Below are 25,982 nucleotides of genomic sequence, written 5' to 3' on the forward strand. Positions count from 1 at the left end.
ACTTTAAACCAGATATGGCTGAGGGAAGTACTCAGCCATGATCTTCACCTTCCATTCCTATGTTCCTATGCATTCGCATAGATGTGATCAGTGCTGGAATTTAAGGAAGTTTACCCTTTTCCGGGAGACACCCTGCAGATCTACCATTGCAGCTGACTGCTGATATCAGGGAATGACTTCTACCCTTTCCATGCGTGCCTTGTGTGGAGTTTTATAAACATTCCCAGTTTGTCACAGAAAGAGAAAACTTCCAGGCTGATTGTCATCTCAAAAATGTCCTCCTCTCCCCCTCCCCATTCCTCAAAAACACCCCACTGCTTTATAGTCACTTCCTGGTCACGGTATGAGTTGTTCCTCCCAGCAGCAGCAGTTGGATAAAGGAGCCGACCCCAGCCGCCTTGCAGAGTCTGCTATTTAACTGCTTCCGGCCCAGCACAGCAGCACCTCACCCAGGACCGGCAGTGCCCAGTGTCCTGCTGGTGCAGGTTCTGGGAGGTGCTGGCCGCTCTGGAGCTTGTCTCCTGTGATCTGCTCCATTCCAGCAGGACAGATCCTGCTGTTTGCTGGGCTTTAAGTGGAAGGGTGGAGTGGTGATTGGGTCAGACAGGAATAGATGTAGTAAGAGAGATGCATGTGCATCTCCCCTGTCCGTTCAACTGGCTCCTTTTCTGGAGAGGTCCTGATCGCCACAGATCATCCCCGAGTGGAAGGTGCAGGGGCATATAACCACTCAGCAGAATGGTGGAGTGTTCTAGAATAGGTAGACCGGGATGCTTTCCTGTACCATTACTGGCTCTGTGACTCAAGTGGGTGACTTCATGTCTCCGAATCTCATTTTTCTCACCTGTTTAAAAAATTAGAAGGATGATGTAATACCAGCCTCCTTAAAGTATTGCGGGAAATCAGTGCAACGATGCATGTAAAGTGCCCACCATAGAGCCTGACCCAGTATGGGCTAGGTCAGGGTGAACTGTTACCCCCCGCCCCCACTGACTCTTTCTGGCTTTTGTTGCTCCCAGTTTGTGGCTCAGACCGGACTTTTCAAGCCTCTTTCTCTTTGTTTCCTACTTGCAGAGGGCTTTGTGAAGAAGCATGGTCAGCCTCTTGTTTCCAAAGCCTTGGGGTAAGTTCCAGGATGTCCAACCCAGCGTAAGGTAACTGGCGTTTCCTGAGGCCTTGGCAGAACAGCCTGGGGAGCAAGTCTTCTCAAACATCTTGGGTTATGATAACTAAAGCGGGAGCCTATTGGGGGGTGATGTGTCAGTCACACGGCACCTCCTGACCTGGAGGCCTCTATAGATACCCCTTTGACTAGTCCAGTTGCTAAATGGAAGTGGGCTATGTGGCCATAGTCTGCAGGGGTCCCTAACAACCAAGGCAATAGAAGACTTAAACAAGCAGACTTAGAAGAGGCAGTCAGTATGTGAATTTCTTATGGCAAGTAAGCCTAAATTGGTGAGGGTAAGTAACAGTGGCTGCTGTAACAGACAAGCCCCCAAATCTCAATGGCTTGACACAGGGAAAGGTGATTTCTTACTCAAGAAAAGTCAGTTCACATATTCTTGGACAGGTGGAAAACCTTCCCATTATCTTTCAGGGACCCAGGCTCCTTCTGTTTTGTGGCTCCATCATCTCCTAGGCCTTGGAGCCTCAGCAGGACTCCCTGCATCTAGCCAGAAAAGTGGGCAAGAGAGACTGTGGAGAATAGCACAGGAGGTTTTGATGGGTCCAGCCTAGAAATGGCACATGGTGTTTCTGCTTTCTGCTCACAGTCTGTTGGCCAAAGCCCAGCTTTGGCCAGACCTCAGTAGAATTCAAGCATACCTAACTTCAAGGGAGGCTAGTAACTGAAGGCTAGCTGCATGCCCAGGAGGTGGAGGAAATAGGTTTTGGTGCCACAGATTTTTCCAGAAGTGTGTTTGAGGCACGGAATTGGGAAGGTTGCCCTTTGCTGGTTTCTGAGCCCAACTTAAGTAAGTTGGGTGGGGACAGAGAGAAAAGGATCTGCATTGCTGTAGATTCTCTGCTGATTTCTTTCCAGGGACAGATTTGCAGCCCCTGCGGTGGAGACCCGTCCTAGCATCTGGGGAGAATGCCCACCAAAGTTTGCTACTAAGCTGGGCCGAGCGGTGGTCAAAGAAGGACAGATGGGGCGATTCTCCTGCAAGATCACTGGCCGGCCCCAGCCACAGGTCTCCTGGCTCAAGGTGAGGTTTTGTCTGCCCTGACTCTGGGTTAGATCCCTGGACTACTGGGAGTCTGTCTTCCCAATCAGTCCCTTCCACTTCAACCGTAGAGTGTCCTCGAGGTTCTCATGTGTTTGGTAGCCGTGCCTGTTCTTGCCCCTGTTTGCACACTCTCCCTGTGTTGCTCAGCCCACGATGTCCTGTAATCCACACACTCACAAAACAGTATAAAACTTCCGAGTCAAGACAGACCTGACCATGTCAGGAGAGTGGAGTTTGAAGTCTGGGGCTGATTTCAAGCCACAGCTCCCTGATTGACAAAGCATGAGATGCTGGGCAAAGCATTTGATCTCTTAGAACCCCAGTTTCCTTATCTATGAGGCAGAGATAATCCCACCTACCTCCAAATACTGTTGGCAGGCTCCACGTGGGAGTGCTTTATAAATCATTCAGGGCTGAACAATGTGAAGACAGAGGTGGGGGAGGAGGTGGGGGAGGGGGAAGAGGAGGCAGCAGTGGGGAGGGGGCGCAGCCCATGTTAACAGGGCAGTGAGGAGCCCTGGGGGTCAAGGCCAGGGAGAGGAGCTTTTTCACAGATGGAACTCCTGGATAAAAATGAGTGACAGGATGCCTTTTCCCTGTTTCCTAATTCTCCTGTACTGACTCTGGAACATCAATAAAAGGAAGAGAGAGGCAGAGGAGAACTAAAGTGAGGAAAATAGGATTTCCCACCTCAAACTAGGGCTCCTTTGAAACAGGTTCCATACACCTGCCCTCAGCTGGACCGAACACCACAGCGCATCTATGCGCCTCGGGTCAGGGCCCTAGGGGTGCCCTCAGGCTGCTCTCCAAGCATGTTGACAGAGCCCAGAGCAGAGGGCCCTGCTGTGCACGCCTGGTGTCTGTCCCACCTGGATTGGCAGGAGGTAGGACAGAGTCAAAAGGTGAGCAGTTTCTCTGACCAAGCTGCCTATGCCATCCACAGGGAGATGTTCCCCTGCAGCCCAGTTCCCGTGTGTCTATGTCTGAGAAGAATGGGATGCAAGTCCTGGAAATCCACGAGGTCAACCAAGATGACGTGGGAGTATACACGTGCATGGTGGTGAATGGGTCAGGGAAGGCCTCCATGTCTGCTGAGCTCTCCATCCAAGGTATCAGGTGGTGGGAGGGCTAGTGCTGGACCGTCCCTTCCTGGAGTCCCTACCCTCCTAGAAGGAGCTGCTTGTTCATTACGTGTCTGTGTGTTACACGTGTCACACTTACCTACTCATGTGTCCCTCCCCAGGGGCAGGGTCTTGAATCAGAAGAAAGGGTAAGCAGGTAGCACAGACACGGCCACGGAGGAAGATGTTTCACGTGTGTCTGCACACCTGTGTTCAGTTTTTCCTTCTTGCTCAGACTCCTTTTTTATTTACATCTCTAATTGCCTTTTGGAAGAGTGGGCATTGCTAATGTCTTGCCATCACCTCAGATTTAACCTGCCTGAAATTGATCTTGTCATCCTTCCTGTCATTCAGATCAGGTGCTCCCTCAGCGTAACTCTTTGCTTCCCACCAGACTGGGCATTTCAGCATCGCCTTTGACTCGCTGTCTCTTCTTGCTGTAGTCATCAGCCCCAGTAAACTCTTCTCTTGAAATCTCTTTGAATATGCCTCTCCCTTACATTCCCCTTGGTTCTGCCAAGTCCAGCCTGGGGAAGCCAGAGTGTGTGGAGGGGGAAGGGGATTGACGTCACTTCATTCTAGCGGGAACCTTCAGCGGGCTGGGATTTGGGGATCTGGGAGGGAAATGACCTTACTCTCTCCTCCTCCTTTCTTTTTTTTTTTTAAATTTATTTATTTATTTTTATTATTTTTGGCTGTGTTGGGTCTTCGTTTCTGTGCGAGGGCTTTCTCTAGTTGCGGCAAGCGGAGGCCACTCTTCATCGCGGTGCATGGGCCTCTCACTATCACGGCCTCTCTCGTTGCAGAGAACAGGCTCCAGACGCACAGGCTCAGTAGTTGTGGCTCACGGGCCTAGTTGCTCCACAGCATGTGGGATCTTCCCAGACCAGGGCTCGAACCCGTGTCCCCTGCATTGGCAGGCAGATTCTCAACCACTGCGCCACCAGGGAAGCCCTCCTCCTCCTTTCTTATCCTCATTTCTTTGATTGTCCTCTTCCCCATCTCTTTCCTTTCTCAGAAAATACCCCTTCTTGCTTTCTGTACATTTTTGGCCCAAGTGTGTTCACTACCCACAGAAACAAATTTATTCTACATTGCAACCCAGGAGATAGATAGATAGATAGATAGATAGATAGATAGATAGATAGATAGATAGATAGATAGATAGATAGATAGATAGATAGACAGACAGACAGACAGACGGAGAGAGAGAGAGAGAGAGAGATTTAACTAAAACAAGTTTTATGAAACAATCCTGAGTAGTATTATGTACAGTACATGCTGGCATTTTCTCTTCCATTCTACACCATTAAAAGAAAAAACCCTGGGGACTTTCCTGGTGGTCCAGTGGGTAAGACTCCACGCTCCCAATGCAGGGGACCCGGGTTCGATCCCTGGTTGGGGAACTAGATCCCACATGCTGAAACTAAAAAAAAAAAAAAAGATCCCACGTGCCACAACTAAGACCTGGTGCAGCCAAAATAAATAAATAAATAAATAAATATTTTAAAGTAAATAAATAAAGTGTAGGACTACCACATAAGAAAACGTTGGCAATTAAAAAAAAAAGAAAGAAAAAACCCTTGTCCTGACCATAGCATTTGACTTCACAACTCACTACAGACTCAGGACCTGCTGTTAGTCATCTGGAGAAGTGTTTTAGTTCCTTTCCCTTTACTTGCCCTGGCACTGAATTAAAGAAGTTTCCTTCTGAAGCACTTAATGATATTTTGTTTGAAAATATTCCCAGAAAAAGCCCCTCAAATAACCAAAACAAAAAGGGATAGATAAGATTGGCAAAAGGTTGATATTTCCCTAATCTGGGTGTAGGCTTTCAGTGTTTGTTATACCCTTCTCTGTACTATTGTATATTTTGTAATTTTCCGTGATAAAAATGTTTTAAAATCATGTGGCAAGAAAAACATATCTAGTAATTGTATGTTTTTTCTTTGAAGAACTGAATAAAATTACACTTTCTCTGTACACTTTAAAATGAAGCAGGTATTTGTCAAAAATGATCACTGGGGGTTTCTTTTGAGGGCCACATGCAGGTTAAACTGTTTGGGTTTGAAGTTTTCAGTAGAGTGGTTTTTGTTTCCTTCTGTGGGCTAGAGAACAGGAAGCTCCAGTGCCCAGGGCGGGGCAGCAGAGGCTGCCATAAAGGGCCCAGGGCCGTGCTGGAAGCTTAACAGTGTCTCCAGGGCTCAGAGGAGTTTCTCAGATTAACCCAAGAAGTTCAGGACCAGGGAAGCTGAAAGGAGAGAGGGAGGGAGGACCATAGGTGATGGGGAAAGTGAGAGTTTGGGAAGCCAAACTCTGTCATAAACAAGATATTGTTGTCTTATCACTTTCTGTTCTTGGTGTATAAAACATTCCACTAACGGTCTTTCTACCTTCTCCCTTTTTCCAGGCTTGGACAATGCCAATAGGTATGTGTAGGCTTTGTGATTATCATGTTTCCATCTTGAAATGCCCTGAGAGAAAAGAGGGCTTGTAATCAAGAAACGCCCTGAATTTCTGAGTCACCGTATAGGGGGGAGAACTGACTGTTTGGGGGGCATTGTTTTATTTGGGGTGTTTAATTTTATTCTATTGTAATTTGCTGTCCAGGTTCTGTGTCAGGCTTGTCATCAGCATTGAGACTCTCGCAGACCCTGCTCAGTATCTTTACTAGTTAGCTGTCATTAGGAAGGGCACTGCTCTGCAAGGATGCTCTCCACGTTCAAGGCCAGAATCTACTTGCTCACCCAGCACATCTTCATCGGGAGAGCTTGCTTTCCTGAGCGTGAGGCTCTGTGCTAGATGCTGGGTATGCATGGTGAGCTGTCTAGTGTAGAGAAGGGCCTTAAACAGAGCCACACAAAACATAAGCGCTAAACATAAGTCTACGCGAAGCGCTAATTTGGAGTAGAGGGTCAGAGAACCCCTTTTTGAAAGCTTGATGTTTGAGCTCAGGCCTGTGAGGAGTAGCATGAGCTAAGAGAAGAAAAGCTCAGGGAGAAAGTATCCCAAACACAGGTGTTGCAAGTGTGAAAGTGGTGAGGTGAGAGGGAGCCTGGGGCCCAAAGAACCCTGGGGGGCTGCAGCCTGGTAGGCACTGGAGACAGTGTCTTGGGGGGGGGGTCCACGCAGAGCCAGCTCCCACTTGGCATCCCTGCAGGCCGTCTTGAACAGCTCAGTTTTACTCTTAATCGAGTGGAAAAGCTGTTGGAAATTCTTAAGCTTAAAATGGCATCATTCAATTTATGTTTTTAAAAGATAGACTGTCCGTGCCCTGTGGAACACGGGTTAGGGCCCGTGTGGACAGCGGACACCACGTGTCTGAACCAGGTCGGGGCTCGTGGAGAAGAGAAAAAGGGCGGATGTAATGAGTGTGGGTAGAACACCGGGCTGGGGATGAGGGGCAGGGAAGACCGAGAATGGCTGCTTGTTTTCTGGCTGGAAACTGAGCAAACGGCAGAGAAAGACTTCGGCTCTTACTCTGTCTTGATCTGTGGGCTTTTGTAATCCCTGGAGTCTGGGCTTGTAATGCGTAACCAGATGATTGTTCCATCCCTTCTTCTGCCCCGCTGTCCCCCGCCACACACCCGCCAAACAGGTCGCTTGTGAGAGGAACAAAGGTGGCCAATTCAGACATCAGTAAGGAAGTGACCAATGGAATCGCTCAGGGGCTGAAACTGGATGGCCTGGAGGCTGCAGCTGAGAGTAAGAACTGCTCCAGCATCCAGAGAGGTGGCTCCCCGACCTGGGCCACGGGGAGCCAGCCTCAGCCCCCGAGGGAATCTGAGCCGGAGCCATCGGGCGACTCGCCCGGAAAGGCCCTGAGGACCCCCATCCTGCAGAAGACTTCCAGCACCATCACCCTGCAGGCCGCAAAAGCGCAGCTGGCACCGAGAGTGCCAGTCTCGGGTGCCCTGTCTCCTTCCAGAGAAGAGAGGGAGAAGCCAGCTGCTCGCCCTCCAGCCGCCCTCCACACCAGGCAGTGTGGCCTGGGAAGCCAAGACACTGTGAGCCAGGTTGCTACCAGGAAGGTCCCCACGGAGGGCCAGGGGGACACAACATTCCCCAAATTTGAGAGCAAGCCCCAAAGCCAGGAAGTCAGTGAGGATCAGCCAGTCAAGTTCAGATGCGAGGGTGAGTGGAGCTGCCTGAGGCCGCTGGTGCCCACACTTAGCCCCCGGGTGGCCACTCCCTTCCTTTGGCTAAGTGGTCAGAGTCTCCTGTATCCCCGGCCCCTTGGACTAGAGCCCCTTCCCCAACCCTGGGAAGCACCTTACAGGGGTCTCCCCTCCGGAAGGACTCAACCTCGTCATGTCTCTTGTTCTGGAGGAACTCCCAGCAGTGACCCACTGTTCATGGTTGGAGACAGCACTGACCCTGAGCCCTAATTTCTCACCACCCTCCGCGGGAAACCCATCACCACCATCTCCACCACACACAAGACGCAGGGTCCCCTCCTCTTTCCTCCCTCTGGCTGATCTGGAGACCTAGCTTATCACCTTGTAGCCCTCCTCCCCAAGGACCCTGCCTCCGTCTTGGGATGTGGGATGTGGGGTGGAGGGGTAAGAAAGCGGGTTCAAGCGGGAGGGCGGCTGCACGCGGGACTGAGCTCTGCCCTCCGGCTCAGCCTCTCCGCCCCTGCCTGCGCCCCACAAGTCCAGCGTGCTCTCGGGGGCCTCCCGTCCTTCACCTGGCCCTGTAGTTTCAGGGATCCCGAAGCCTGAAGTGACCTGGTTCCTGGACGGTTCCCCCTTGAGGAGAAGAGAAGGCACCATCGAGGTTTATGAAGCTGGGGGGACCCATTACCTCTGCCTCCTGAGAGCCCGGGCCAGGGACAGCGGGAACTACAGCTGCACAGCTGCCAATGTCCGAGGCCGGGTGTCCTGTGGCTGGACCCTCCTGGTGAAAAGTGAGTACATTCCTCCAGGTCACCCCGGGTTCCCTGAGGGAGGACCTTTGTGGGGTGCTTCATACACCGCACAAGCGTCACCTCCTGCAGCCCCCAGCCCAGGGTGTACCACCCGACAGAAACATCGCCCCCACCCACCGGCCAAGGCCAGAGTCACTGCTCCAGGAGAGTGATTCCTGATCAGGAGTTCACATCCGAATCACCTCAGAATAAACATGCCCAGGCCCCAGGCCCAGCCCAGCTGTGAGCTGCCAAGTCTCACTTTGGTAACCACAGAGAACAAGATCGACACACTGAGAGTGATGTGAGGTGATGTGAGTGCCACATCTTTTGTGCTCATTATAGTGTCTGTTTATAAAAGTAGTGCATGTTCATTGAGAGGAATTTAAAGAATGTATATAATCTTATGACTCAGAAATAAATGATAGTTTAATATTTTAAAAACAAATTTAGATTTGTGCTGTTTGTATACTGCTTACTATTCTAATTTGCTCACGTTACATAAGCATCTTTCTATACCATTTCTTTCTATATTTTTTAATATCGTTTAAAAGCATGCTTTGTAATGGCCATATAATATTTCATAGAATGATGTTTAGGCATGGCCTTATTGTTTCCATTTAGATTGTTTCTATTGTTTCCATTTTTTCACTACTGTAACAGAACTGTGTTCAATAGCCTTGCACCCATCTATCTCTCTATAAGATTTCCCCTTCCCCTTCACTTTAAATGCTATTTAGGGACCCTACACTCATGTCATACTATTGAAGAACTTATTAAACCACAGCACATTGCAGGCTGATGGAAACTCTATGAGACAAATAACCTTCACCTATTTTTTCAACAAGTAAATTGCAAGCCAAAAGGAAAGAAGGAACAAACTGTAGGAAACTTAGATGAAAAGACACATAAGAGACACCAATAGTTGCAATACATGGACTTTGCCTGGATCCCGATGGAGACACCTTTAAAAAAATGTTTTTTATAAGAACATCAGGAAAATTTGAGCACTGACAAGATATTCAGTATAAAGGAGTTAGTGCTATTTTTAAGATGTGATGGTGGATCTCGTGGTGATTTTTTTCAAAGTCCATATATTTTAGAGATATAAGTTGAGTTATTTACTGGTGAAATGATATGATTTCTGATATTTACTTCAGATATAATCCATGTGTGGTGGGACTCAGTGGGGGGTATGAATGAAGTGAGATTGGCCATTATGAAAGTTGAGAAACAGGGATATGATGATTCACTATACAGCTTTCTCTACTTTTGTGTATGTTTGAAATTTGCCATAATAAATGTTTCCCAAAAAAGAGCTTACTAGTTCATTCACACAGTAAGATGCCATGAAGCCAGGGGAACGAATGTGCCTGACCTGTAGACCCTGCTAGTGAAACCTGTCCAAGATATGTTAGTACGGGGGACAAGCCAAGTACAGAGAGAGCCGTGTGTATCATATGCTCTTTGTGTTAACGGAAAAAAAATCTATGTACACAAAGCAAACTGATGCTTGTGTGTGCGTAAACATTTCTGGAAGGGTCCACAAGTTACCTCTAGGAAGAGAAACTGGGGGTCCAGGAAGGGGTGAGAGGTAGTCTCTCTTTTCACTGTATACCATTGACTCACTTCTTAATTGGGAATTTTACTACATTTGTGAATTCCTCTGCAAGGAATGTTATCCATTCATTTGGAGGTGGGAGCGCCTGTAGGCAGAGGTCCCAGGTCGGGAAACCTGAGCTTCATCATGCAGGGCTCTGTGTCAGGGCGGGGGCCTCACCTAGCACTGTGTCCACCGAAGGTTAAAAACCAAGAAGCTTTGGTTGGAGTGTTAGCTACTATTATTAAATGGAAGCTGTGCGTGGAGACTGTACCTGCAGCAAGTTGGGGGTGAAAGACAATGTGGGCTTGAAAGCCACCGCAGAGCTGGGCGAGGGGGTGGAAACTGGGCATGCCACAAAGCTTGCTGTTCTTACCAAGATTCAGCTGTGTGTTTGTTTGTTTTAGAATGAAGGCTGCTCAGAATGCTGCAAGCCTTTGGGTAATTTCCAGAGTTCTGAGAAAGTTGATGTTGAGTACTTTTGCCAGGGTTCCTGTTCCTTGTCTGGAGGAGCAGACTTATGGAAGTCCTTAGTGTGCCATTCCAGAAGTCCTGCTTGACTGCCTTTCTCCTTAGCTGTTCTCTAGAAGGCTCCACCAAGATGTAGGTCGTCTAACACCTCTTCCTCTCTCTCTTCCTATCACTGCAGAAAAGCTGCCTGTTTCCCTTACCAAGACTTCTCTTTCCATCCCTCCCATCCCCACAAAGATCGGGTCCAATAATGATTGACTCTCCCACCATTTCTTCAGTCTCTCCCCGTCCCCCTATCTAGAGGCCTCTTTCTCCTCCCTACAGGTGTGCTCTGGTCTCCCCTCAACTAAAAAGAAAAAAAAAAAAAATCTTCCTTCTGCTTCACTGACCCTTAAGCTCCCGCGTTCTCTCTTTTACCCCAAAACTTGCTGCCTAGTCCAGTCTCCACGCCCAGCTTCCATCTGATAATAACAGCTAATCCCCCACTGAAAGCCTGTTCAATGTGCCAGACTTCGTGCTAAAAGCTTTGCTTGCATGGCCCCATTTAGTTATCCCAACAATCTCGTGAGATAGAGTCACACCCATTTTCCAAATGAGAATACTGAGCTGTAGTGAGGTTAAGTGACTTGTTCATGGTCCCATGCCTTGTAAAAAATAGCATATTCCTAACCCATGTTGGTCTGACACAAAAGCCCATATTGTTTTCAGTGACTCCCAAAGGCATTTCTCTAATGAGGGAATTCGATGCTGGCCAAAGGGGTGGAGGTGGTGCCTCCCCCCACCTGTCCAGATAGGCTGGCATCCCTTCCCTCGGTACCAGTCCCATTTAGATGCACCACATCCTGACTTGTAGCTGTGCTCCCACTGCCTACTCTCCCTTTAGGGGAGCTCAGGGCTAGAGGAAGAAGTGTGGATGTAAAGTCAGAGAACTATGTGTAAAGCCTTGCTTCACCGCTGGGCTTGACTATGGGAAATTATGAACTTCGTCTAAAAACGAGCTAAAGATAGCAGTCTCGTGGCACTGTCACCTCTGGAAAAGTACCTGGTAAGCCCTCGAATATTAGCCTTTGCCCTTAAACCTTTGCTGTATAATATGGTTTTCCCCTCATCACTGTATTGAATAGCTTCTCTTGAAAAGTACCAGTGAGATATCTTCTTATCACCAAATCCAGTTGCCTTTTCTCAGCTATCAGCCACCTTGACTCTTCTGCAGCATGTTCTGGGTGTTGTAGAAGAGATTTTCTATCCCTATTGCTCTTAATTATGGCCTCCAAACTACAAAATACTCCCCAACTCACCTATTTAGAAGGCTTCTGGAAAGTTCAGCTCAGCGGTTCTCAGTGAGAATGTGCATCAGAATCATGAGGGGGACTGAGTAATGCATTGTCTCAGGCCCACAGTGCTTCTGAACCACTGGCCTAGGTTGGAAAACTAGAACCCATGTAAGTCCTCGTCATTTGATTCTGTCCTGGAATTGGAAAAATTAATTATAATAATTTAAAATTGAAATGTCCTCACCAATGGGCATGTGGTCTCTACAAGTGAAAAAGATATTCACAAGAGTGTGCAGGGTCTTTAGCTATTACATACAATGTTTCAGTGTTCATCCTTGTACATATATCTCTTGAGTAAACCATAAGGGGATATTTCTATGATTAGATCATAGAGGTTGCCAGCCTATTTTTTTAATTTATAAATTGTTCTTTGAGTCAGCTTAGGCAGTTTATGTTTTCCTAAAAAATCTATTTTATCCATATTTTCAATCTAATGAAACATTTTGGCCAAGGATTTTTAAAATAAAAAAAAAAAAATGTGTGCATCATCTGATGGGACGCGTCAAAGATGATAAAAGACACCAGAAAGTAGAATAGGGCCAAGAAAGGGGGAAGGAGGAGTTCTGCGGATGCTCCAGGATAGTGAAAGTCAAGACAAGACGGGGGGCGCGGGGGTGGGGGTGGGGGGAACTTGTGTCCCGGAGGAGAGGAGGCCAGCCTGGTCCTGAGCACTCCCAGACGGGGTGTCTTGTGACAGTGAAAAAAGCCCTGCCAGTGACTCTGCCTCAGGCTCCAGGTCTCTGCCTTAGTAGTGCTGCCTGCTTCCCTGTGTGATGATGGGTCAGGCAAAGCCAGGCCACCAAAGAAGCAAGCCCTGGGCGCCCAGGGCAGTGAGGTGTCAGCCTCCGGTCAGTCAACAGCACAGGTCAGCTGTGATCTGAGACGGCCTGTCTGTTCTTTGCCTTCACAGGGCTGGCCATGATGGAGACGGCCCCCTCATTCTCCAGTGTCCTAAAGGACTGCACTGTCGTTGAGGGCCAGGACTTCGTGCTGCAGTGCTCGGTGCAGGGGACCCCGGTGCCCCGAATCACTTGGCTGCTCAATGGTGAGTCCCCTCTGCTCCAGCTGCCTGGGTCCTTGACCCTGCCTGCATTCTCACTTGGCTTCCCCACATATCACTCTGACCATTTATGCATGAGAAGGAAGCACAGGGTACAGAGAGAGCATGGGACCTGGGAGTCTGCTAATGCCTGGCTGGGGACACTGGGCAAGTTTTACTCCTGTCTGAGCCTTGAGCTCCTCGTCTGCAAGACAAGAATAATGCCACCTATCTTCCAGGGTGGCGATTGTGAAAATTAAATTAGATCCTTTATATAAAACAGTTAATGAGATGCCTGGCACCTAGGTGCACAAGCAATTTAGTTCCTTTTCATATGGCCAGGCTCAGAGTGGCCCTCAATAAATATTTGTTGAGTCAATAAATGAACAAATATACCAACAGATTAATGAACCACACTAGCAGTTGCTCATGGGATCTTGCCTTTTATTTAGCGGCAAGTGGTTTGGGGGTTTATAGACCAGTAATTCTTTTTAACATTATAGTCCTGTAGAGACATCCCAACTTTTTTTTTTTTTTTGCCAAGTAAGGTCCTTTGGGAAAAAGAATTATTATATATTATCACCCTTCTCTTTTTTTTAAAAACAAAGCCTTTAAATTCCAAAAGTATGGGAGTACTCTATTATTAGAACTGAGAACAGTCCATAAAATTGGTGAAATTGAGTGGGGTCTGCTTTGGGGATCTGCAGGGAGGATGAAGGATCTGTACTTGTCCTTCTCCGTATCGAGTGGTTGGGTGACCTTGGACACCCCCCTTCACCTCTTTGGGCATCGGCTTCTTTATTGGTGAGGAGATGGGCTGGAACAGAAGGTTCGGGTCTCTGCCAGCTCTCAGGCTGATGGAATAGGCTCCTTAAGGGAGCAGCGGCCCGTCACCTGTGCACCAAATAGCCCCATTCATTTCTGCACCATTGCCGTGTTGCCTGTGAACCTGCCTCATCGGTATAGTTTGCTTAGGCTTTGCTAGAAATGATCTCTAGTCAGTGAGAGAAGTTGTCTTGGGGTCTCCCTACGTGTGGGCAGAGAGGTGAGAACTGGGGTCTCCACCCCTCACCACGGACAGAGCTCCTATCGGATTCCGTGACTGACTGCAAGGAGGCAGCCTCCTTGCAGCTGGAACAGAGCATGGATGTTAAAGACTAGGAAGGGCTCTGAGCAAGAGAGTTTCCCTTCCGCCTGGCTCACACTCCAGGCCAGACATCAAGAAACATTGTCAATAAAGGACCAGTTGGTAAGTATTTCCAAATTTTCAGACCATGCAGTCTCTGCACAGCTACTCAACTCTGCTGTCATGGCACAGAGCGCAGCCAGAGACAACATGTAAATGAATGGGTGTGGCTGTACTGTAATAGAACTTTATTTATGGACACGTGAATTTCACACAATTGTCACACGTCATGAAATATTCTTCCTTTGATTTTTCCCACCATTTAAAATATGAGAAACTGTCCTTAACTTTTGGGCTATACAAAAACAGGCATCAAGTGGGATTTGGCCCATGAGCAGGAGTTTGCTGACCCCTGGTCTACACCTCTCCAAACTGAAAAGCAACCCCACCTTACTCTTGGCGAATCTTGGCATTTTCACACTCTTCCCACTAGAGGGCGATCATGCACAAGTCGGGGACCCTTGGCCGCCAACTCTGATCTCACCAGTCTTGGAGCTGGGAGTTCTGTGTTGCCTAATTCTGAGTGCCCTGAGCCAACAACTCCTTTCTGGAGCCACCATTTCACCCCATGCTTGTGGAGCCAAAATGAGCTATGCTCCAGTAAAAGGAGAGCTCTCAAACAGCTTGTTGGCACAGGTTTCAACAGCAGAGGCACTTAGATGGCAGTCATGGAATGTACTGGTATTCCCAAGGAAGAGAGGTTTTAGGTACATGCACACACACATACACACACACACACATACACACACACACACACATACACACACACACACACACACACACACACACACACACGGGTGTTCAGTCCTCTCAGTGGCAGGATCCTGGCCCCTGGCTCTCCCATCCCCCAGCCCCACTTCTATGAAGTGCAGTCGGGCCAGTGGAATCTCTTTCCTCTGGCCCTGTGGCTGACTTGGCAGTCCCTGTCATGGAGATGTGAAGTGTTGCTATGTGCAGAAGAAAACATTGGATTGCAGGGAGAGGACCTTTTTCTGCACTTTCTCCCTCTCCCACTGCCCACCCCCAGTTTTATGATGTGCAAACCAGGAGCCTGGGCTGACAAGGGAAGGAACTGACAGTTGCTTCCTATATGGTGAATGGAAACATTCCTGCTCTAAGGCCAGGATCTTCAGTAATGAGATTCTTTTTTTTTTTTTTTTTTCCTGGAAATGAGAGCTCACATCCTGGAATGATAAAATCCCGGGAACATATAGCATTAAAGAAACCACTGAATTTCACGCCACACACTTCTATCTCCATGCAGGACTTTATGTGACCTGAATAAAGGGCCCTCCATGCAAGGGACTCTTGGAAGAAAGGGCCAGAGTCGTTTTTTAGTTCCCTGTGTTTATCTTTTCCGTGAATCCTAAAATGCATGTCATTGCAGTGTTAGGCTGAGGGTGCAGAATTGCTTCTGGTAAATATCTGCAATGGGAAATGGAATCATTGTTTCTGGAGACATCTAAAAGGAGCCGGGAGCCTCATGTGCAGTCTGGGTGAGGTCTGTTCTGCCTGAGGCTGGGCTGTGGGCCAGATGACCCTGTCAGATTCTTTCTAGGCTCAGGATTCTGTGAAGTCTAGGATGTGGATTTGGGGACTATTTATTTAAACAGAATGCACAGCACTCTGTCCCTTTCCTGCCTGCATTCTAAGTGCCTCCAGAATCTGTCCCCCAAGTCCTACCAGCCCCGGCCTTGCTCCTCTCCCCACACAGTCACTCCCTCTCCTTTACCTCCCTAGCACCTGCCTCTTTTTCCCCTCCTCGAGCCTCTGTCCAGTTGGCTGGGGGTGGTCCTCAGTGGGGCTGAGCAAGCATGGGGAACGTCAGCGTCATGACAACAGCTGCCCTGCTGAGGACAGGGCTCACACCCTGCCCCTGGGCGCTCCCTGCCTGAGCCTTGCTGTGCTTCCCTCCCCAGGGCAGCCCATCCAGTATGCTCACTCCACCTGCGAGGCTGGCGTGGCTGAGCTCCACATCCAGGATGCCCTCCCAGAGGACGATGGCACCTACACCTGTCTGGCCGAGAACACCTTGGGGCAGGTGTCCTGCAGCGCCCGGGTCACTGTCCATGGTAGGAGCCTCTGGGCACCTCTCTGGAAGCACCTTTCCTGCCAACACATCTGCTTTGGAGAAAGGGCACCGCACCTAAAGGCAGGCAGGTGGAGGCGATGGCCTCCAGGAGCTCACAGTGACCAGGGTCTGCCATGGGAGATGGACATGCAAGGCCAGTCCCCCACCCCCTCACCCCACCAAGGCTGAGGGAAGATGCAGGGGAAAGAGGCAAAGACTCCCTTGGCTCAAGAAGCTTCCAGTCTGGTAGGCAGAAAACTGCACGCACTGAAAGATGAAGTATCCCTGGAGGACTTAGGCTCTCACAAATGACCCCTCACGCACTGGGGGACACTGGGAGACACCGGGTAACAAGTGCCAGTATTGAGGCTTCCAGAGGGCCACCGTTTGCCCCCCTTTTCCTTCTGCCCTTGCTCCTCCCCACCACCCCAGGCTTGCTCTTATACCTCACCAGCCTGGTGTCCAGTAATCTGATTATTATGGTTGTCATCCATTGATCGGCACCAAGCGCTTAGTCCCAGGAAGTCCCTGGAGAGCCACAGACTCAAGACAGAGCTGTCTGGGCTGTGGTATCGGCAGGCATGGTGACAGTGCCAGGGAAGGACTTCTTGGGCCCCAGGTGTTCAGGTAAGCCTGACTCCCCAGCCCCAGCTGAACCCGGGCCCCCAGAGCCCCCGGTGACTGGGGCCCGGGCGCTTGGAACAGATGCGCCGTGCCCCGCTTTTCCAGCAGCCTAGCAGGAGACATGCCTCCCCGCTCTGTTCTCCCAGGGCTCGGCCTCTTGGGGAGAGTCTCCCTGTATGTGAGCAGCAGCAGCCCAGGGTTGGGGGGCAGTGCTCCTCCTATCTTACATAGAGGCGTCTGAGGCTCTCAAGAAATCAATGTCACTTGCCTAAGCACCCCAAGGCCGTGAGCCACACTGGCCTTTTGAACCCAGATCACCAAACCACTGAAACTTCCTGCCCTTTTGCAGAGTGCAAGTCCCCTGGCCCCAGAGTGGAGCTGACCCTCGCCCCCGGGGCTGGGCATTGTCGCCCCTAGGGATAGAGGAATGGTACTGGTGCCCTGACTTGGCTGTGGCCTGGCTGCAGAGGCTCTCTCCAGCCCCTCTGAGTTCTCTGCAATTCCTGTGAAGTGCCCATGTGCACTGGCCAGCCAGCCGGGGACTGGCCCTGCTTCTTCCCGGGAAGCCCTCCCACTCGGCCTGGGGGCTGTCCTCCTTGCCCCCAGGTCTGTGGGAGGGGCAGGTCCTGGGTGGTTGCCCATCTGAGCATGTTTCAAAGTAGAAACAGAGAGGTCCCCGGCAAGAACTCTGTCAGAGCTACGTGGATCTTCTCTGAGAGCAGCCCTGTGTGAGCGAGGGCCCCCTCCCAGCATCGGGACTGACTGGCCCGTGAAGGCCAAACAGAGGCTCAGCTACCATAAATGGTGAAGGAGGCTGAGACGTGGCCGAGCTCAGGCCGCCACGCTGGGCTGCCTGCACAAGGTCGGGGCAGGCCGAGCCTGGCGCCGTGACAGCCCTGGCTCTGCTCCCAGGGTCCCCAGGAGGCTCCGGTCCACGTCCCGCAACCAGCCTCAGCCGTGGAGTTTTTCTTTCTTTATTGGCAGCTTCTTTGGCTGCAGTCTCTGGGGCAGCTCAGGGGGAGGGAGACGACTGTAGTGGAGGCATTAGTCCCCTACTGTGCCGACCACTGTCCTGGCCTCTCCCTCAGCTGCCCGGGCCTGGCCTTTTTCTCCCATCCGTGTGGCCCCAGACCACGGCTGGAGCGTGGATGTGGCGCACCTGCCCAGGTGTGAGTCCTGAACACGGCTTGCTAGCCGTGCCGCCGGGCTGCTGTTTCCTCTCCGGGCCTCACCTTCCTCTTCTGTGTGATGGGGACAGTGAGAGTCACCGCAGGTACTGTGAAGATTACCTTAACAAGCGCACTAATGCTCTCCAAACACGGGACGTGCTCAGTAAGTGGGTGCCTTTATGATTGTCCAGCGGAGTCCCGACCTTTAAACAGATGAACTCCCTTCAAAATGGCAAGTCTGAGGAGCGGTCTTACCAAAGGATCAACTTTGCCACACTGGGTGGTGGTTTTTCTGTCTGTCTGTCTGGTCGTTTGGTTTTGGTAAAGGGAAGAGAGAATCAGAATCAGAGAAGGGAGGTGTAGGGCCACACACTAAAGCCATAGTCCGAGCATCCGTTCTGGGGGCTCTGGCCACAAGAGGGCGCCATTCGGCAGTGGCTCTCCCTCCCCTGGTCTGGTTTCCAGGCAGGAGCAGATTCTCTGGCAACTTTTGCTGGAGGAGAGCTCAGCAGGTACTTTGTTGAAGGCCAGACATAGGTGCTCTTTCTCACCTCTTTAAGCTTTCGCCAAGGTTTTGCAATCATCCAGAAATTGCTGGCTCAGCACTCTGACGTGATTTCTGCAGCCTCTTTTCCTTGCTGTCTCTGCCTTCTCTCCTCTGGAACCCCTTCCTCCCCAAATCTAACTCCCTCCCACAAATGTCACTTCCTCTGGGGTGAGTTCTCTTACCAGCTGTACCTCCCTCGTGGTTGTGCTTACTTATCAGCAAATCTCTACTGAGCACCTCCTTGGTGCCAGGCGTCGTTCTGGGGAAGCGGCCATGAACAAGAGACAGGTTCTGTCTTCCTGCCGGTTACATTCTGATGCAGAGATGGGCAATCATCTGCACCTGGCTTAATCCAATACCGACAAGTGCTATTAAGAAAACGAGAATAGAGAGGGGGGTGGAAGGGATCCTTTCTTAGTTAGGTGCTGGAGAAAACCTCTTGGGGAAGGTGACTTTTGAGCAGAGACTTCATGAACTGGAAAAAGAGTGCTCCAGGCAGGCGGCACAGCAAGTGCAAAGGCCCTGAGTTGGGAATCAAGTCAGCCTATTTAAGAGACAGTGAGTCTGGAGCAAAGGGAGCGGGGGCCAAGTGGTAGAGACTGGGTTCAGAGAGAGAGGCAGGGCGTGTGTTCAGTGAATGAATGAAAGAGCAACGGAGGTGGGTGAGTCTGCCTGGTGGTGCAGGGGGCGTTCCCTGCACATGACTCCTCACATGTCCAGGGTCTCAGCGTACATGGGAGTGCTCAGCAAACCCACACACTAGCTCTCAAAAGCCCCCCAACAAATATTCCTGCTTTCCTCCTCCCACACTAGGAAAAAATCCCTAGTAGTTAACCAGGCCGGGAAAGTCTTCCTTCCGGACCCAGATGGCGCCTAAAGGATGATTAATCTAAATTCCTGCAGAAGCCAGAAAGATCTGAAGGAGAGTAAATATTTCAGTGTATTTGCACTGAGTCATTGGTGTGGAGGCTTCCTTAGGCTAGAATATTTTAATTTATTCCCCCCCCCCCCACCCCGAGTATCTTTGTCAAGGCTAAAATTCTTAAGTGACTGGATTTATTAACCTGCTAATAGTGCCCATTTAGACAGTGTCTCAGCCTAATGGTTTGTTTATTTAAGTGAAGACCTGCTGGGCTCTTAAAGGCACCTAAGGACATAACATGTGGGTAAGTTAAAAAAAATTTAAAACCTGATTTCTAAAATAAAAAATGAAACTTAATAAGCATATTTATTAGAGTATTTGTTTCGATAAAGAGCCTCTAACGAAAGCAACAGGCAGCAGGGAAGTCAGCCATTCACTAGGCAGTGAAAGCATCCGTAGAAGCCCAGCTGGTTTTCAGATTAGTGACAAGGTCTCTGTGGGGCAGCTTTGAGTACTGACAGCCTCCCGCCATTTTAATTGGAGGATACTGGCAGGCACTTTGGACGTTGTATAACCTTTCCCTCTATGAGTTTAAAAACACTAAAAACATTAAAAAAAATATTTTTGAGATAACGCTTCTTTTGTTAATTTTTATTGGAGTACTGTATAGTTGATTTACAATATTATGTTAGCTTCTGCTGTATAGCAAAGTGAATCAGTTATACATATACATATATCTACTCTTTTTTAGATTCTATTCCCATATAGGTCATTGTAGAGTATTAAGTAGAGTTCCCTGTGCTATACAGTAGGTCCTTATTAGTTATCTAGTTTATATATAGTAGTGTGTACATGTCAATCCCAGTCTCCCGATTTATCCCTCCTCCCCCCCTTTTCCCCTTGGTAACCATAAGTTTGTTTTCTACATCTGTGACTCTGTTTCTGTTTTGTACCATTTTTTAAGATTCCACATAGATTGAAAACATTTTTAATACTTATGTCAGCTAAAGAGAAACTTATTGAGGGGAAAGGATAAACATCGGTTTTACCTTGTCTTTTTTGTTTTTTAAGAACTTTAGTCCACCTACAATATGTGTCCAAAGTCTTCTAAATTCTATGAAGGCCAGCAAATAAATGTTAAATTATTATTATTGTTTTTATGTCAATAAATCTTTATTTTTCATACAAGGTGCCACTGTAGGTAACCATCACACTGCTGTTTTCAGATATAATGTTAAATTATTTTATAACCAATATTTTAGTTTTATATAAGTTAATACAACAGAACTGGTGTGGTGCGCCATGTGGGCCCTTCTTGTCAGAGAAGGACTTCCAAGTATTTGTTTGTTTCCATGTCATGGAGCTGGAGCCTTATTTTACTAATTGGACAATTAGAGCTGCATCGTGGTTTACTTCTACAGCCATTGCAGGTCATCTCTAGCATTTATTTGCCCAGAGTCCTTGGTCAGGAATGCCATCCAGAATTACAGCTTTGTGTTCTAATGGCAAAGTGTGATGCGTGCTTTGACAGTGTGGTGGAGAGTGTGGTTCCCAGACATGCCTCAGGAGGGAACGTCAGCTGGCTTGGATGGTTTACCTTTACATTTAGAGTTTGATTATAACTTCTAAGGCAGTAAGAAGGCTATGGTTGCAATGATTCCTGCCTCCCATCTGGCAACCCTATCATTACTGGTCAGAGATCCTTTTGGGGATGTCACACGTCATTGTTTCCTTTCATTCTTTTCCTTGCTGCTTCTTCCCATCTGCTTCTTAGGTTCTGGAGAAATCAGTGGGGAGAAGAAAAGCCAAAAGAGAGAGCAAGGCTATGGGGGGAAGGATCTCTTTTTATGCCCACCGAAGTAGACCTTTTGCTGATGCTCCAAGTAGGTTTATTTGGTTAAGAGACAGACTTTTGTTGGAAGAGAGTTCGCATCCGTCCCTGGGGAGGGATTTGCACCCTGCATAAATGCTCTGCAGATGGGGAATGGCTGGGTGAAGGTAAGCTTCCTTGATGAGCCCTCTAGAGTCAATAGTCCTGGAACTTAGGGAAAGGAAGAAGCTAGACCATGATCCCTGGACCTTGCTGGATTTTGAGCACCAAATAAAGGAAGAAGGGAGGATTGTGCTTCCAGAACTGCCTTTTGTTGGTGATTTACTGAATTTCCACAGTATAACAGGGTTTGGAGTGAATCGGATTTGCTGTTGGAATGGTATTTTGCATTTTTATGACTAAGCAAAATAGCTCAGGTTCAAAGCTTAAGGAAAATCTTCAGCAGATCGGAGACAAACGCAATCATTTTCCCTCCCCCTAACTATGCATCTTCAAAAGGTCCACGTGTCTGCACACCTGAGAGGAGTGGGGGATGCTAGGAAGTAGGGGAGGGCCCCTCCATGTCCACTTTTATTTGGTGACAACCTGTGGGTCCAGGGACGCTGGTGTCAGAGCAGGGAAGATGCTGAGAGACCGGGCCTGAGGCTCTGACAGCAGGACTTAGTAAAAGCTGTGACAGGCAGTGGTCCCTCCCCAGGTGGGAAGCCCTGGGGAGTGATGCCAGAAATCTTGGCTCTCTGTGCATCGATGCCAAGCGGAAATATGGAGACAGAGTTTTCGGAGGAAAAGAAATAGAGAAGCTTTATTCTTTGCCAGGCAAAGAGTAGGCTAGCACCTCAAGAACTGTGCCCCCCCACCCCCTCCCTGAGGAATCAGAAGAGGTCTTATAGGTGGAGCTCGAAGTCTGGGGTAGGTGATAAGGATCAAAGTAGTGAAGGTCTTGCATTTTTCTTCTTCTTGCATTATTTCAAAACAGTCACAGCTGGTGTCAGGCAGCCTGGTAATTGGGGTGCGGCAGCTCAGTCTGTTGTCTCTGGGTTATTGGCCCATGACCTTTCTGAAATGCAGAATGCTACAAAGGGTGATTTGCTACAAGAGAGTTCAGGGAGTGTAAACACCGGGTGCAGGATGTAATTCACACAGGATCAGAGAATGTTAGGGGCAGGATGTAATTCACAGGGAGTTTGGGCGGTGATAGGTGCAGGATGTAATTCACATAGTGTCAGAGAGCCTTAGAGGTTAGCTTTGTGAGGGACAAATCTAGTTACAGACACTACATATTAGTAACAGTTAAAGTAAAACTAGGACCGATTAATTCTTTCAGGTCAGTTTATGTTTCTTCTCTCACCTGTTCACTGTTCCCTTTATTTTCCTTGTTATCAAGAGAGGAAAAACCTCATTTCTATTTTTGTTACAACATGACAAGGACACAGGGACCTGTACACGGTTTCAGGAGCTCTTTAGATGGTAGGGTATTCTGTCTCTGTTTCATATTTGTGTCATCTGTTTAAACACTTGAAAGGTAACATTCTATAATTTTTTGTTTTAATCTGACACAAGTTTTGAATGAGCTGGGAGCCTGCTAAGGGCCATTTTCAAGGCAAACTACTCAATGTGTATGCAAATTCAGATCGATAACCATGGGGGCGCTTTAGAGAGCAGCGTGTTGGCTAGTAAAAGTTGACAGGTGGAGAAAACTTCCAAGAGAAAATTTCTAAGGAGAAATTCAGAATTGTTTTTCTTGCTAAACCCATAGAAAGAGAGGAAGGACTCAGAAGGGAAGAACAGGAGAATGACTGCAGTATAGAGGGAGACATTGCCATCACACCAGCAATGGGACAAAGGCTGTAGGGGCTTCTTAATTTCAAGCCCAAGAGAAGCCAAAGCCCTCACTCGTGTCTCCAGGTTTGAGGAGCAGGGTCATACCGGTTATTGTATGCGAATTCATGAGAAAGGTAACAAATAGCACCTGTTGTGTGGGCACTTAACTTCCTCTAAATAAGAGCTTTTCAAAATCTAGTATTGGGTTAATACCAGTTCCTATAAGTGTTGAAACAAGACCACTATCAATTAGCTTTTCTAATGAGGAACATTGTTTTGATAGACAAAATCTAATCAGTTAGAAAAGCTGGTTTGTTTTATTTAATTCCCATAACAACTCCACTTTCCACTTTTGAATTAACTCTGCTTTACAGATGAAGAAAACTGATGCTCAGAGGTCAAGTCACAATAACCCAGCTAATAGGCAGCAGCTCTAGGCCTCCAGCTGCCTCAGCCCATCTACTTTCTACTTTGCTGCTCTGGGACCCTGAGAAATCATTTGTTTGATACTTTTGCTTCCCCAGAGCAAGAATTTTATGTTTAAGTTCATGACTAGGAACTGTCTTCAAAAACAGATGGGTCAAAACAGAGCAAAAATGGCCAAGGAGGGAAAATTCGGAGGGTCTGTAGGGTCAGAAAGCAGTGCTCCCCCCCATCTCTCTCTCTCCTTCCTTTTCCCTCAGTCCCTCTTCCACGTCTCTTCTTTCTCCCGCCCTCTCTCTTCTCTCCTCTCACTCCTCTTTCCCTTTCTTAAGTCTTGCTACAGCTTAGACTATATGGCATCATTTTTACTTGTCAATAAACTGCTTATAAGCATTCTTTTTTTTTTTTTTAGTTTATCTATTTATTTATTTTTGGCTACGTTGGGTCTTCATTGCTGTGCACGGGCTTTCTCTAGTTGCGGCGAGCAGGGGCTACTCTTCGTTGCAGTGCGCGGGCTTCTCCTTGCGGTGGCTTCTCTTGTTGCGGAGCACAGGCTCTAGGTGCACAGGCTTCAGTAGTTGTGGCTCGCGGGCTCTAGAGCGCAGGCTCAGTAGTTGTGGTGCACGGGCTTAGTTGCTCCGCGGCATGTGGGATCTTCCCAGACCAGGGCTCGAACCCGTGTCCCCTGCATTGGCAGGCGGATTCTTAACCACTGCGCCACCAGGGAAGTCCCAGCATTCTTAGTCTTAGTTCTTGTCTTTCCCACTGGAGGACAGGCCGGGTCCTTTTCCTTTCTCTCAAAATGGAACAGAGCCCCCAGTACCTAGCTGCTCAGTTTAACAGCAGAGTAAGTAAGTGAGTGAGTGGAGAGGCACTGGCCAATTGACCAAGTACCAGAGCAACAGGTAAGTCCACTTCAGATCTTTAGTCCTAGGCCAGTAAATCGAGGAGGCTTGGCCCATCCTGGATTCCAGAGAGAAGGGCCCCTCTGGGCTTGGTCTCAGCAAAGCAGAGGAAGCACAGGTGTGGGGAAGCCCTGGGGTCTATCTAGTCTGGCCCCATTTGAGCTGGGTAGCAAGTCTGTCATAGGGTCCCAGGGACCGCTCCCTTGCTATTGGTGTGCCACGGCCAGTGCCTGCCTTCCCCAAATGAAGAAGGCTCAGGTTCCCTGAGGCTCCATGGCCACTGGGGGCCTCTCACCTCAGACCCTGGCCCGCCTACCCTGCCTCAAACCAGGACTGTGCCAGGTGACAGCTAAAGCACAACCCTAGAAGAGACATCTCCAGGAGAACGGGCGACTCTGGGCGTGAGCACAGTGACAGAAAGCTCCCAGTGGAATCTAGGCAACTGGCCTTTGTTCTCAGGACGGGAAGGGGAGCATCCAGACCAGGACCCCGTTGGCCACGTCAGCTCTTAGGACAGGCCAGCTTCCTTCTCTGAAGGAAGTATATAAAATCAGGGCGTGAACATGACTTGATAAATTAAGTAGACTTAGTTTCAATACTATAATAAGAGGGACCAATTCAATTTCTCACCATTTGTTTCATACCCACAAAGACCACTTCAAGGGCATTTACGATCTCTCAAAACTGATCAGTTTTGTGCAAGTAAACCATGTTTCTTTTAGAAAGACTCGTGCACTTGCCCAGGCTCAAGGATATTAAAATCTAGCACATAAAGCCCATTACTAGAGGTAGAAATACAGGCAATATACTATTACGGCAGCAACCATCAATTACAGTTAAGAATTTTTCTGTAACAACCAAATGGATAATCAAATATTGCAACAACTCAAGTATTACTGAGCAAAGTGCATTTCTACAGTATTCAGTGTTGCTATTCAGTTTTCTAACTTAAAACAGCCTATGGTAACTGGCAGCAAAGAAGGTCCTTGCAATAGACTGCCTCTCCTTGAGAACTTATGATGTAATATTGCATGCTGCTAATATACTATCTAAACATTCAAGATACTCCTAAAATATTTGATGGTAGACTATGATTAAGACATTACACTACAAAAAAAACCTTATGCAGAAGGAAATCCTAACTGACATGCTTCTGCTTTAAATATTGTGAAAACTTCACAGCAGAATGAATTTTCACAGTGGTTAGGTCAAATGCAGTTACATCATAGCAACAGTATGTTTTCCACAATTTAAGGCTTTGGCTGGTTCTTTTAGTCAGTTTCTTCCTCTGATTCTTCTTCTTCAGCAGTTTCTAGCCAGGTTAGCCACTGATTCACCTGGAACAAAGCCTTGCCTTTCCCTGGAAACTCTTGGGTTATATCTTCTTTCCAAGCCAAGAAAGCTTCTTCTTCAATAATCTCCATGTCATAGAAGTGAACAAAAAAGAGGAGTAACATGCCTTTCGGGAAGTTGCTATTGTAACAGTGCACCTGAAGAGCATAGAGGGCACTGACTTGTAGATCAACGTGATCATGAAGGAATTTCTGCATTACTGGCTTGAAGGAAAGAAGCAGTTGTTTTTCGGAAGGAGCAGAGCAAGAATCTGTTTCATCACTGGGTGGGTTTACTTCACTAGAAATGTACTATAAGAAGCTAGTCATTAAGATGTTCACAAATCCTTTCTCTACATGAAGTTTGGGAGAGATGTTATCTTTAATCCACTTATATATGGTTTGAGGGGATGGATCCAACTTTATTTGCTTTAACAGTTCCGTCTCCAATTTGAGCCTCAGCTCTTTCCACTGTAAAATGAGGGCACAATCTTCCCTAGTTCAGGGGGT

At 48.3% G+C, this 25,982-nt stretch overlaps 1 protein-coding gene across 7 annotated transcripts in view; it reads left to right on the forward strand.

Moving 5' to 3' along the window:
- Window positions 1–25,982, forward strand: part of MYLK (myosin light chain kinase) — a 270,332-nt gene that overhangs the window by 148,065 nt on the left and 96,285 nt on the right. For all 7 annotated transcript variants that reach the window (XM_082460944.1, XM_082460943.1, XM_082460942.1 and 4 more), the window contains 8 exons: window positions 1,075–1,123; window positions 2,042–2,207; window positions 3,172–3,337; window positions 5,760–5,778; window positions 6,948–7,483; window positions 8,052–8,258; window positions 12,574–12,708; window positions 15,808–15,960. In XM_082460944.1, coding sequence (XP_082317070.1) covers window positions 1,075–1,123; window positions 2,042–2,207; window positions 3,172–3,337; window positions 5,760–5,778; window positions 6,948–7,483; window positions 8,052–8,258; window positions 12,574–12,708; window positions 15,808–15,960 — 1,431 coding nt within the window. The remainder of the gene's footprint in view (window positions 1–1,074; window positions 1,124–2,041; window positions 2,208–3,171; window positions 3,338–5,759; window positions 5,779–6,947; window positions 7,484–8,051; window positions 8,259–12,573; window positions 12,709–15,807; window positions 15,961–25,982) is intronic.

This window comes from Balaenoptera physalus (genome assembly GCF_965194825.1).
Source record: "Balaenoptera physalus genome assembly, chromosome: 4".
Lineage (NCBI taxonomy): Eukaryota > Metazoa > Chordata > Mammalia > Artiodactyla > Balaenopteridae > Balaenoptera > Balaenoptera physalus.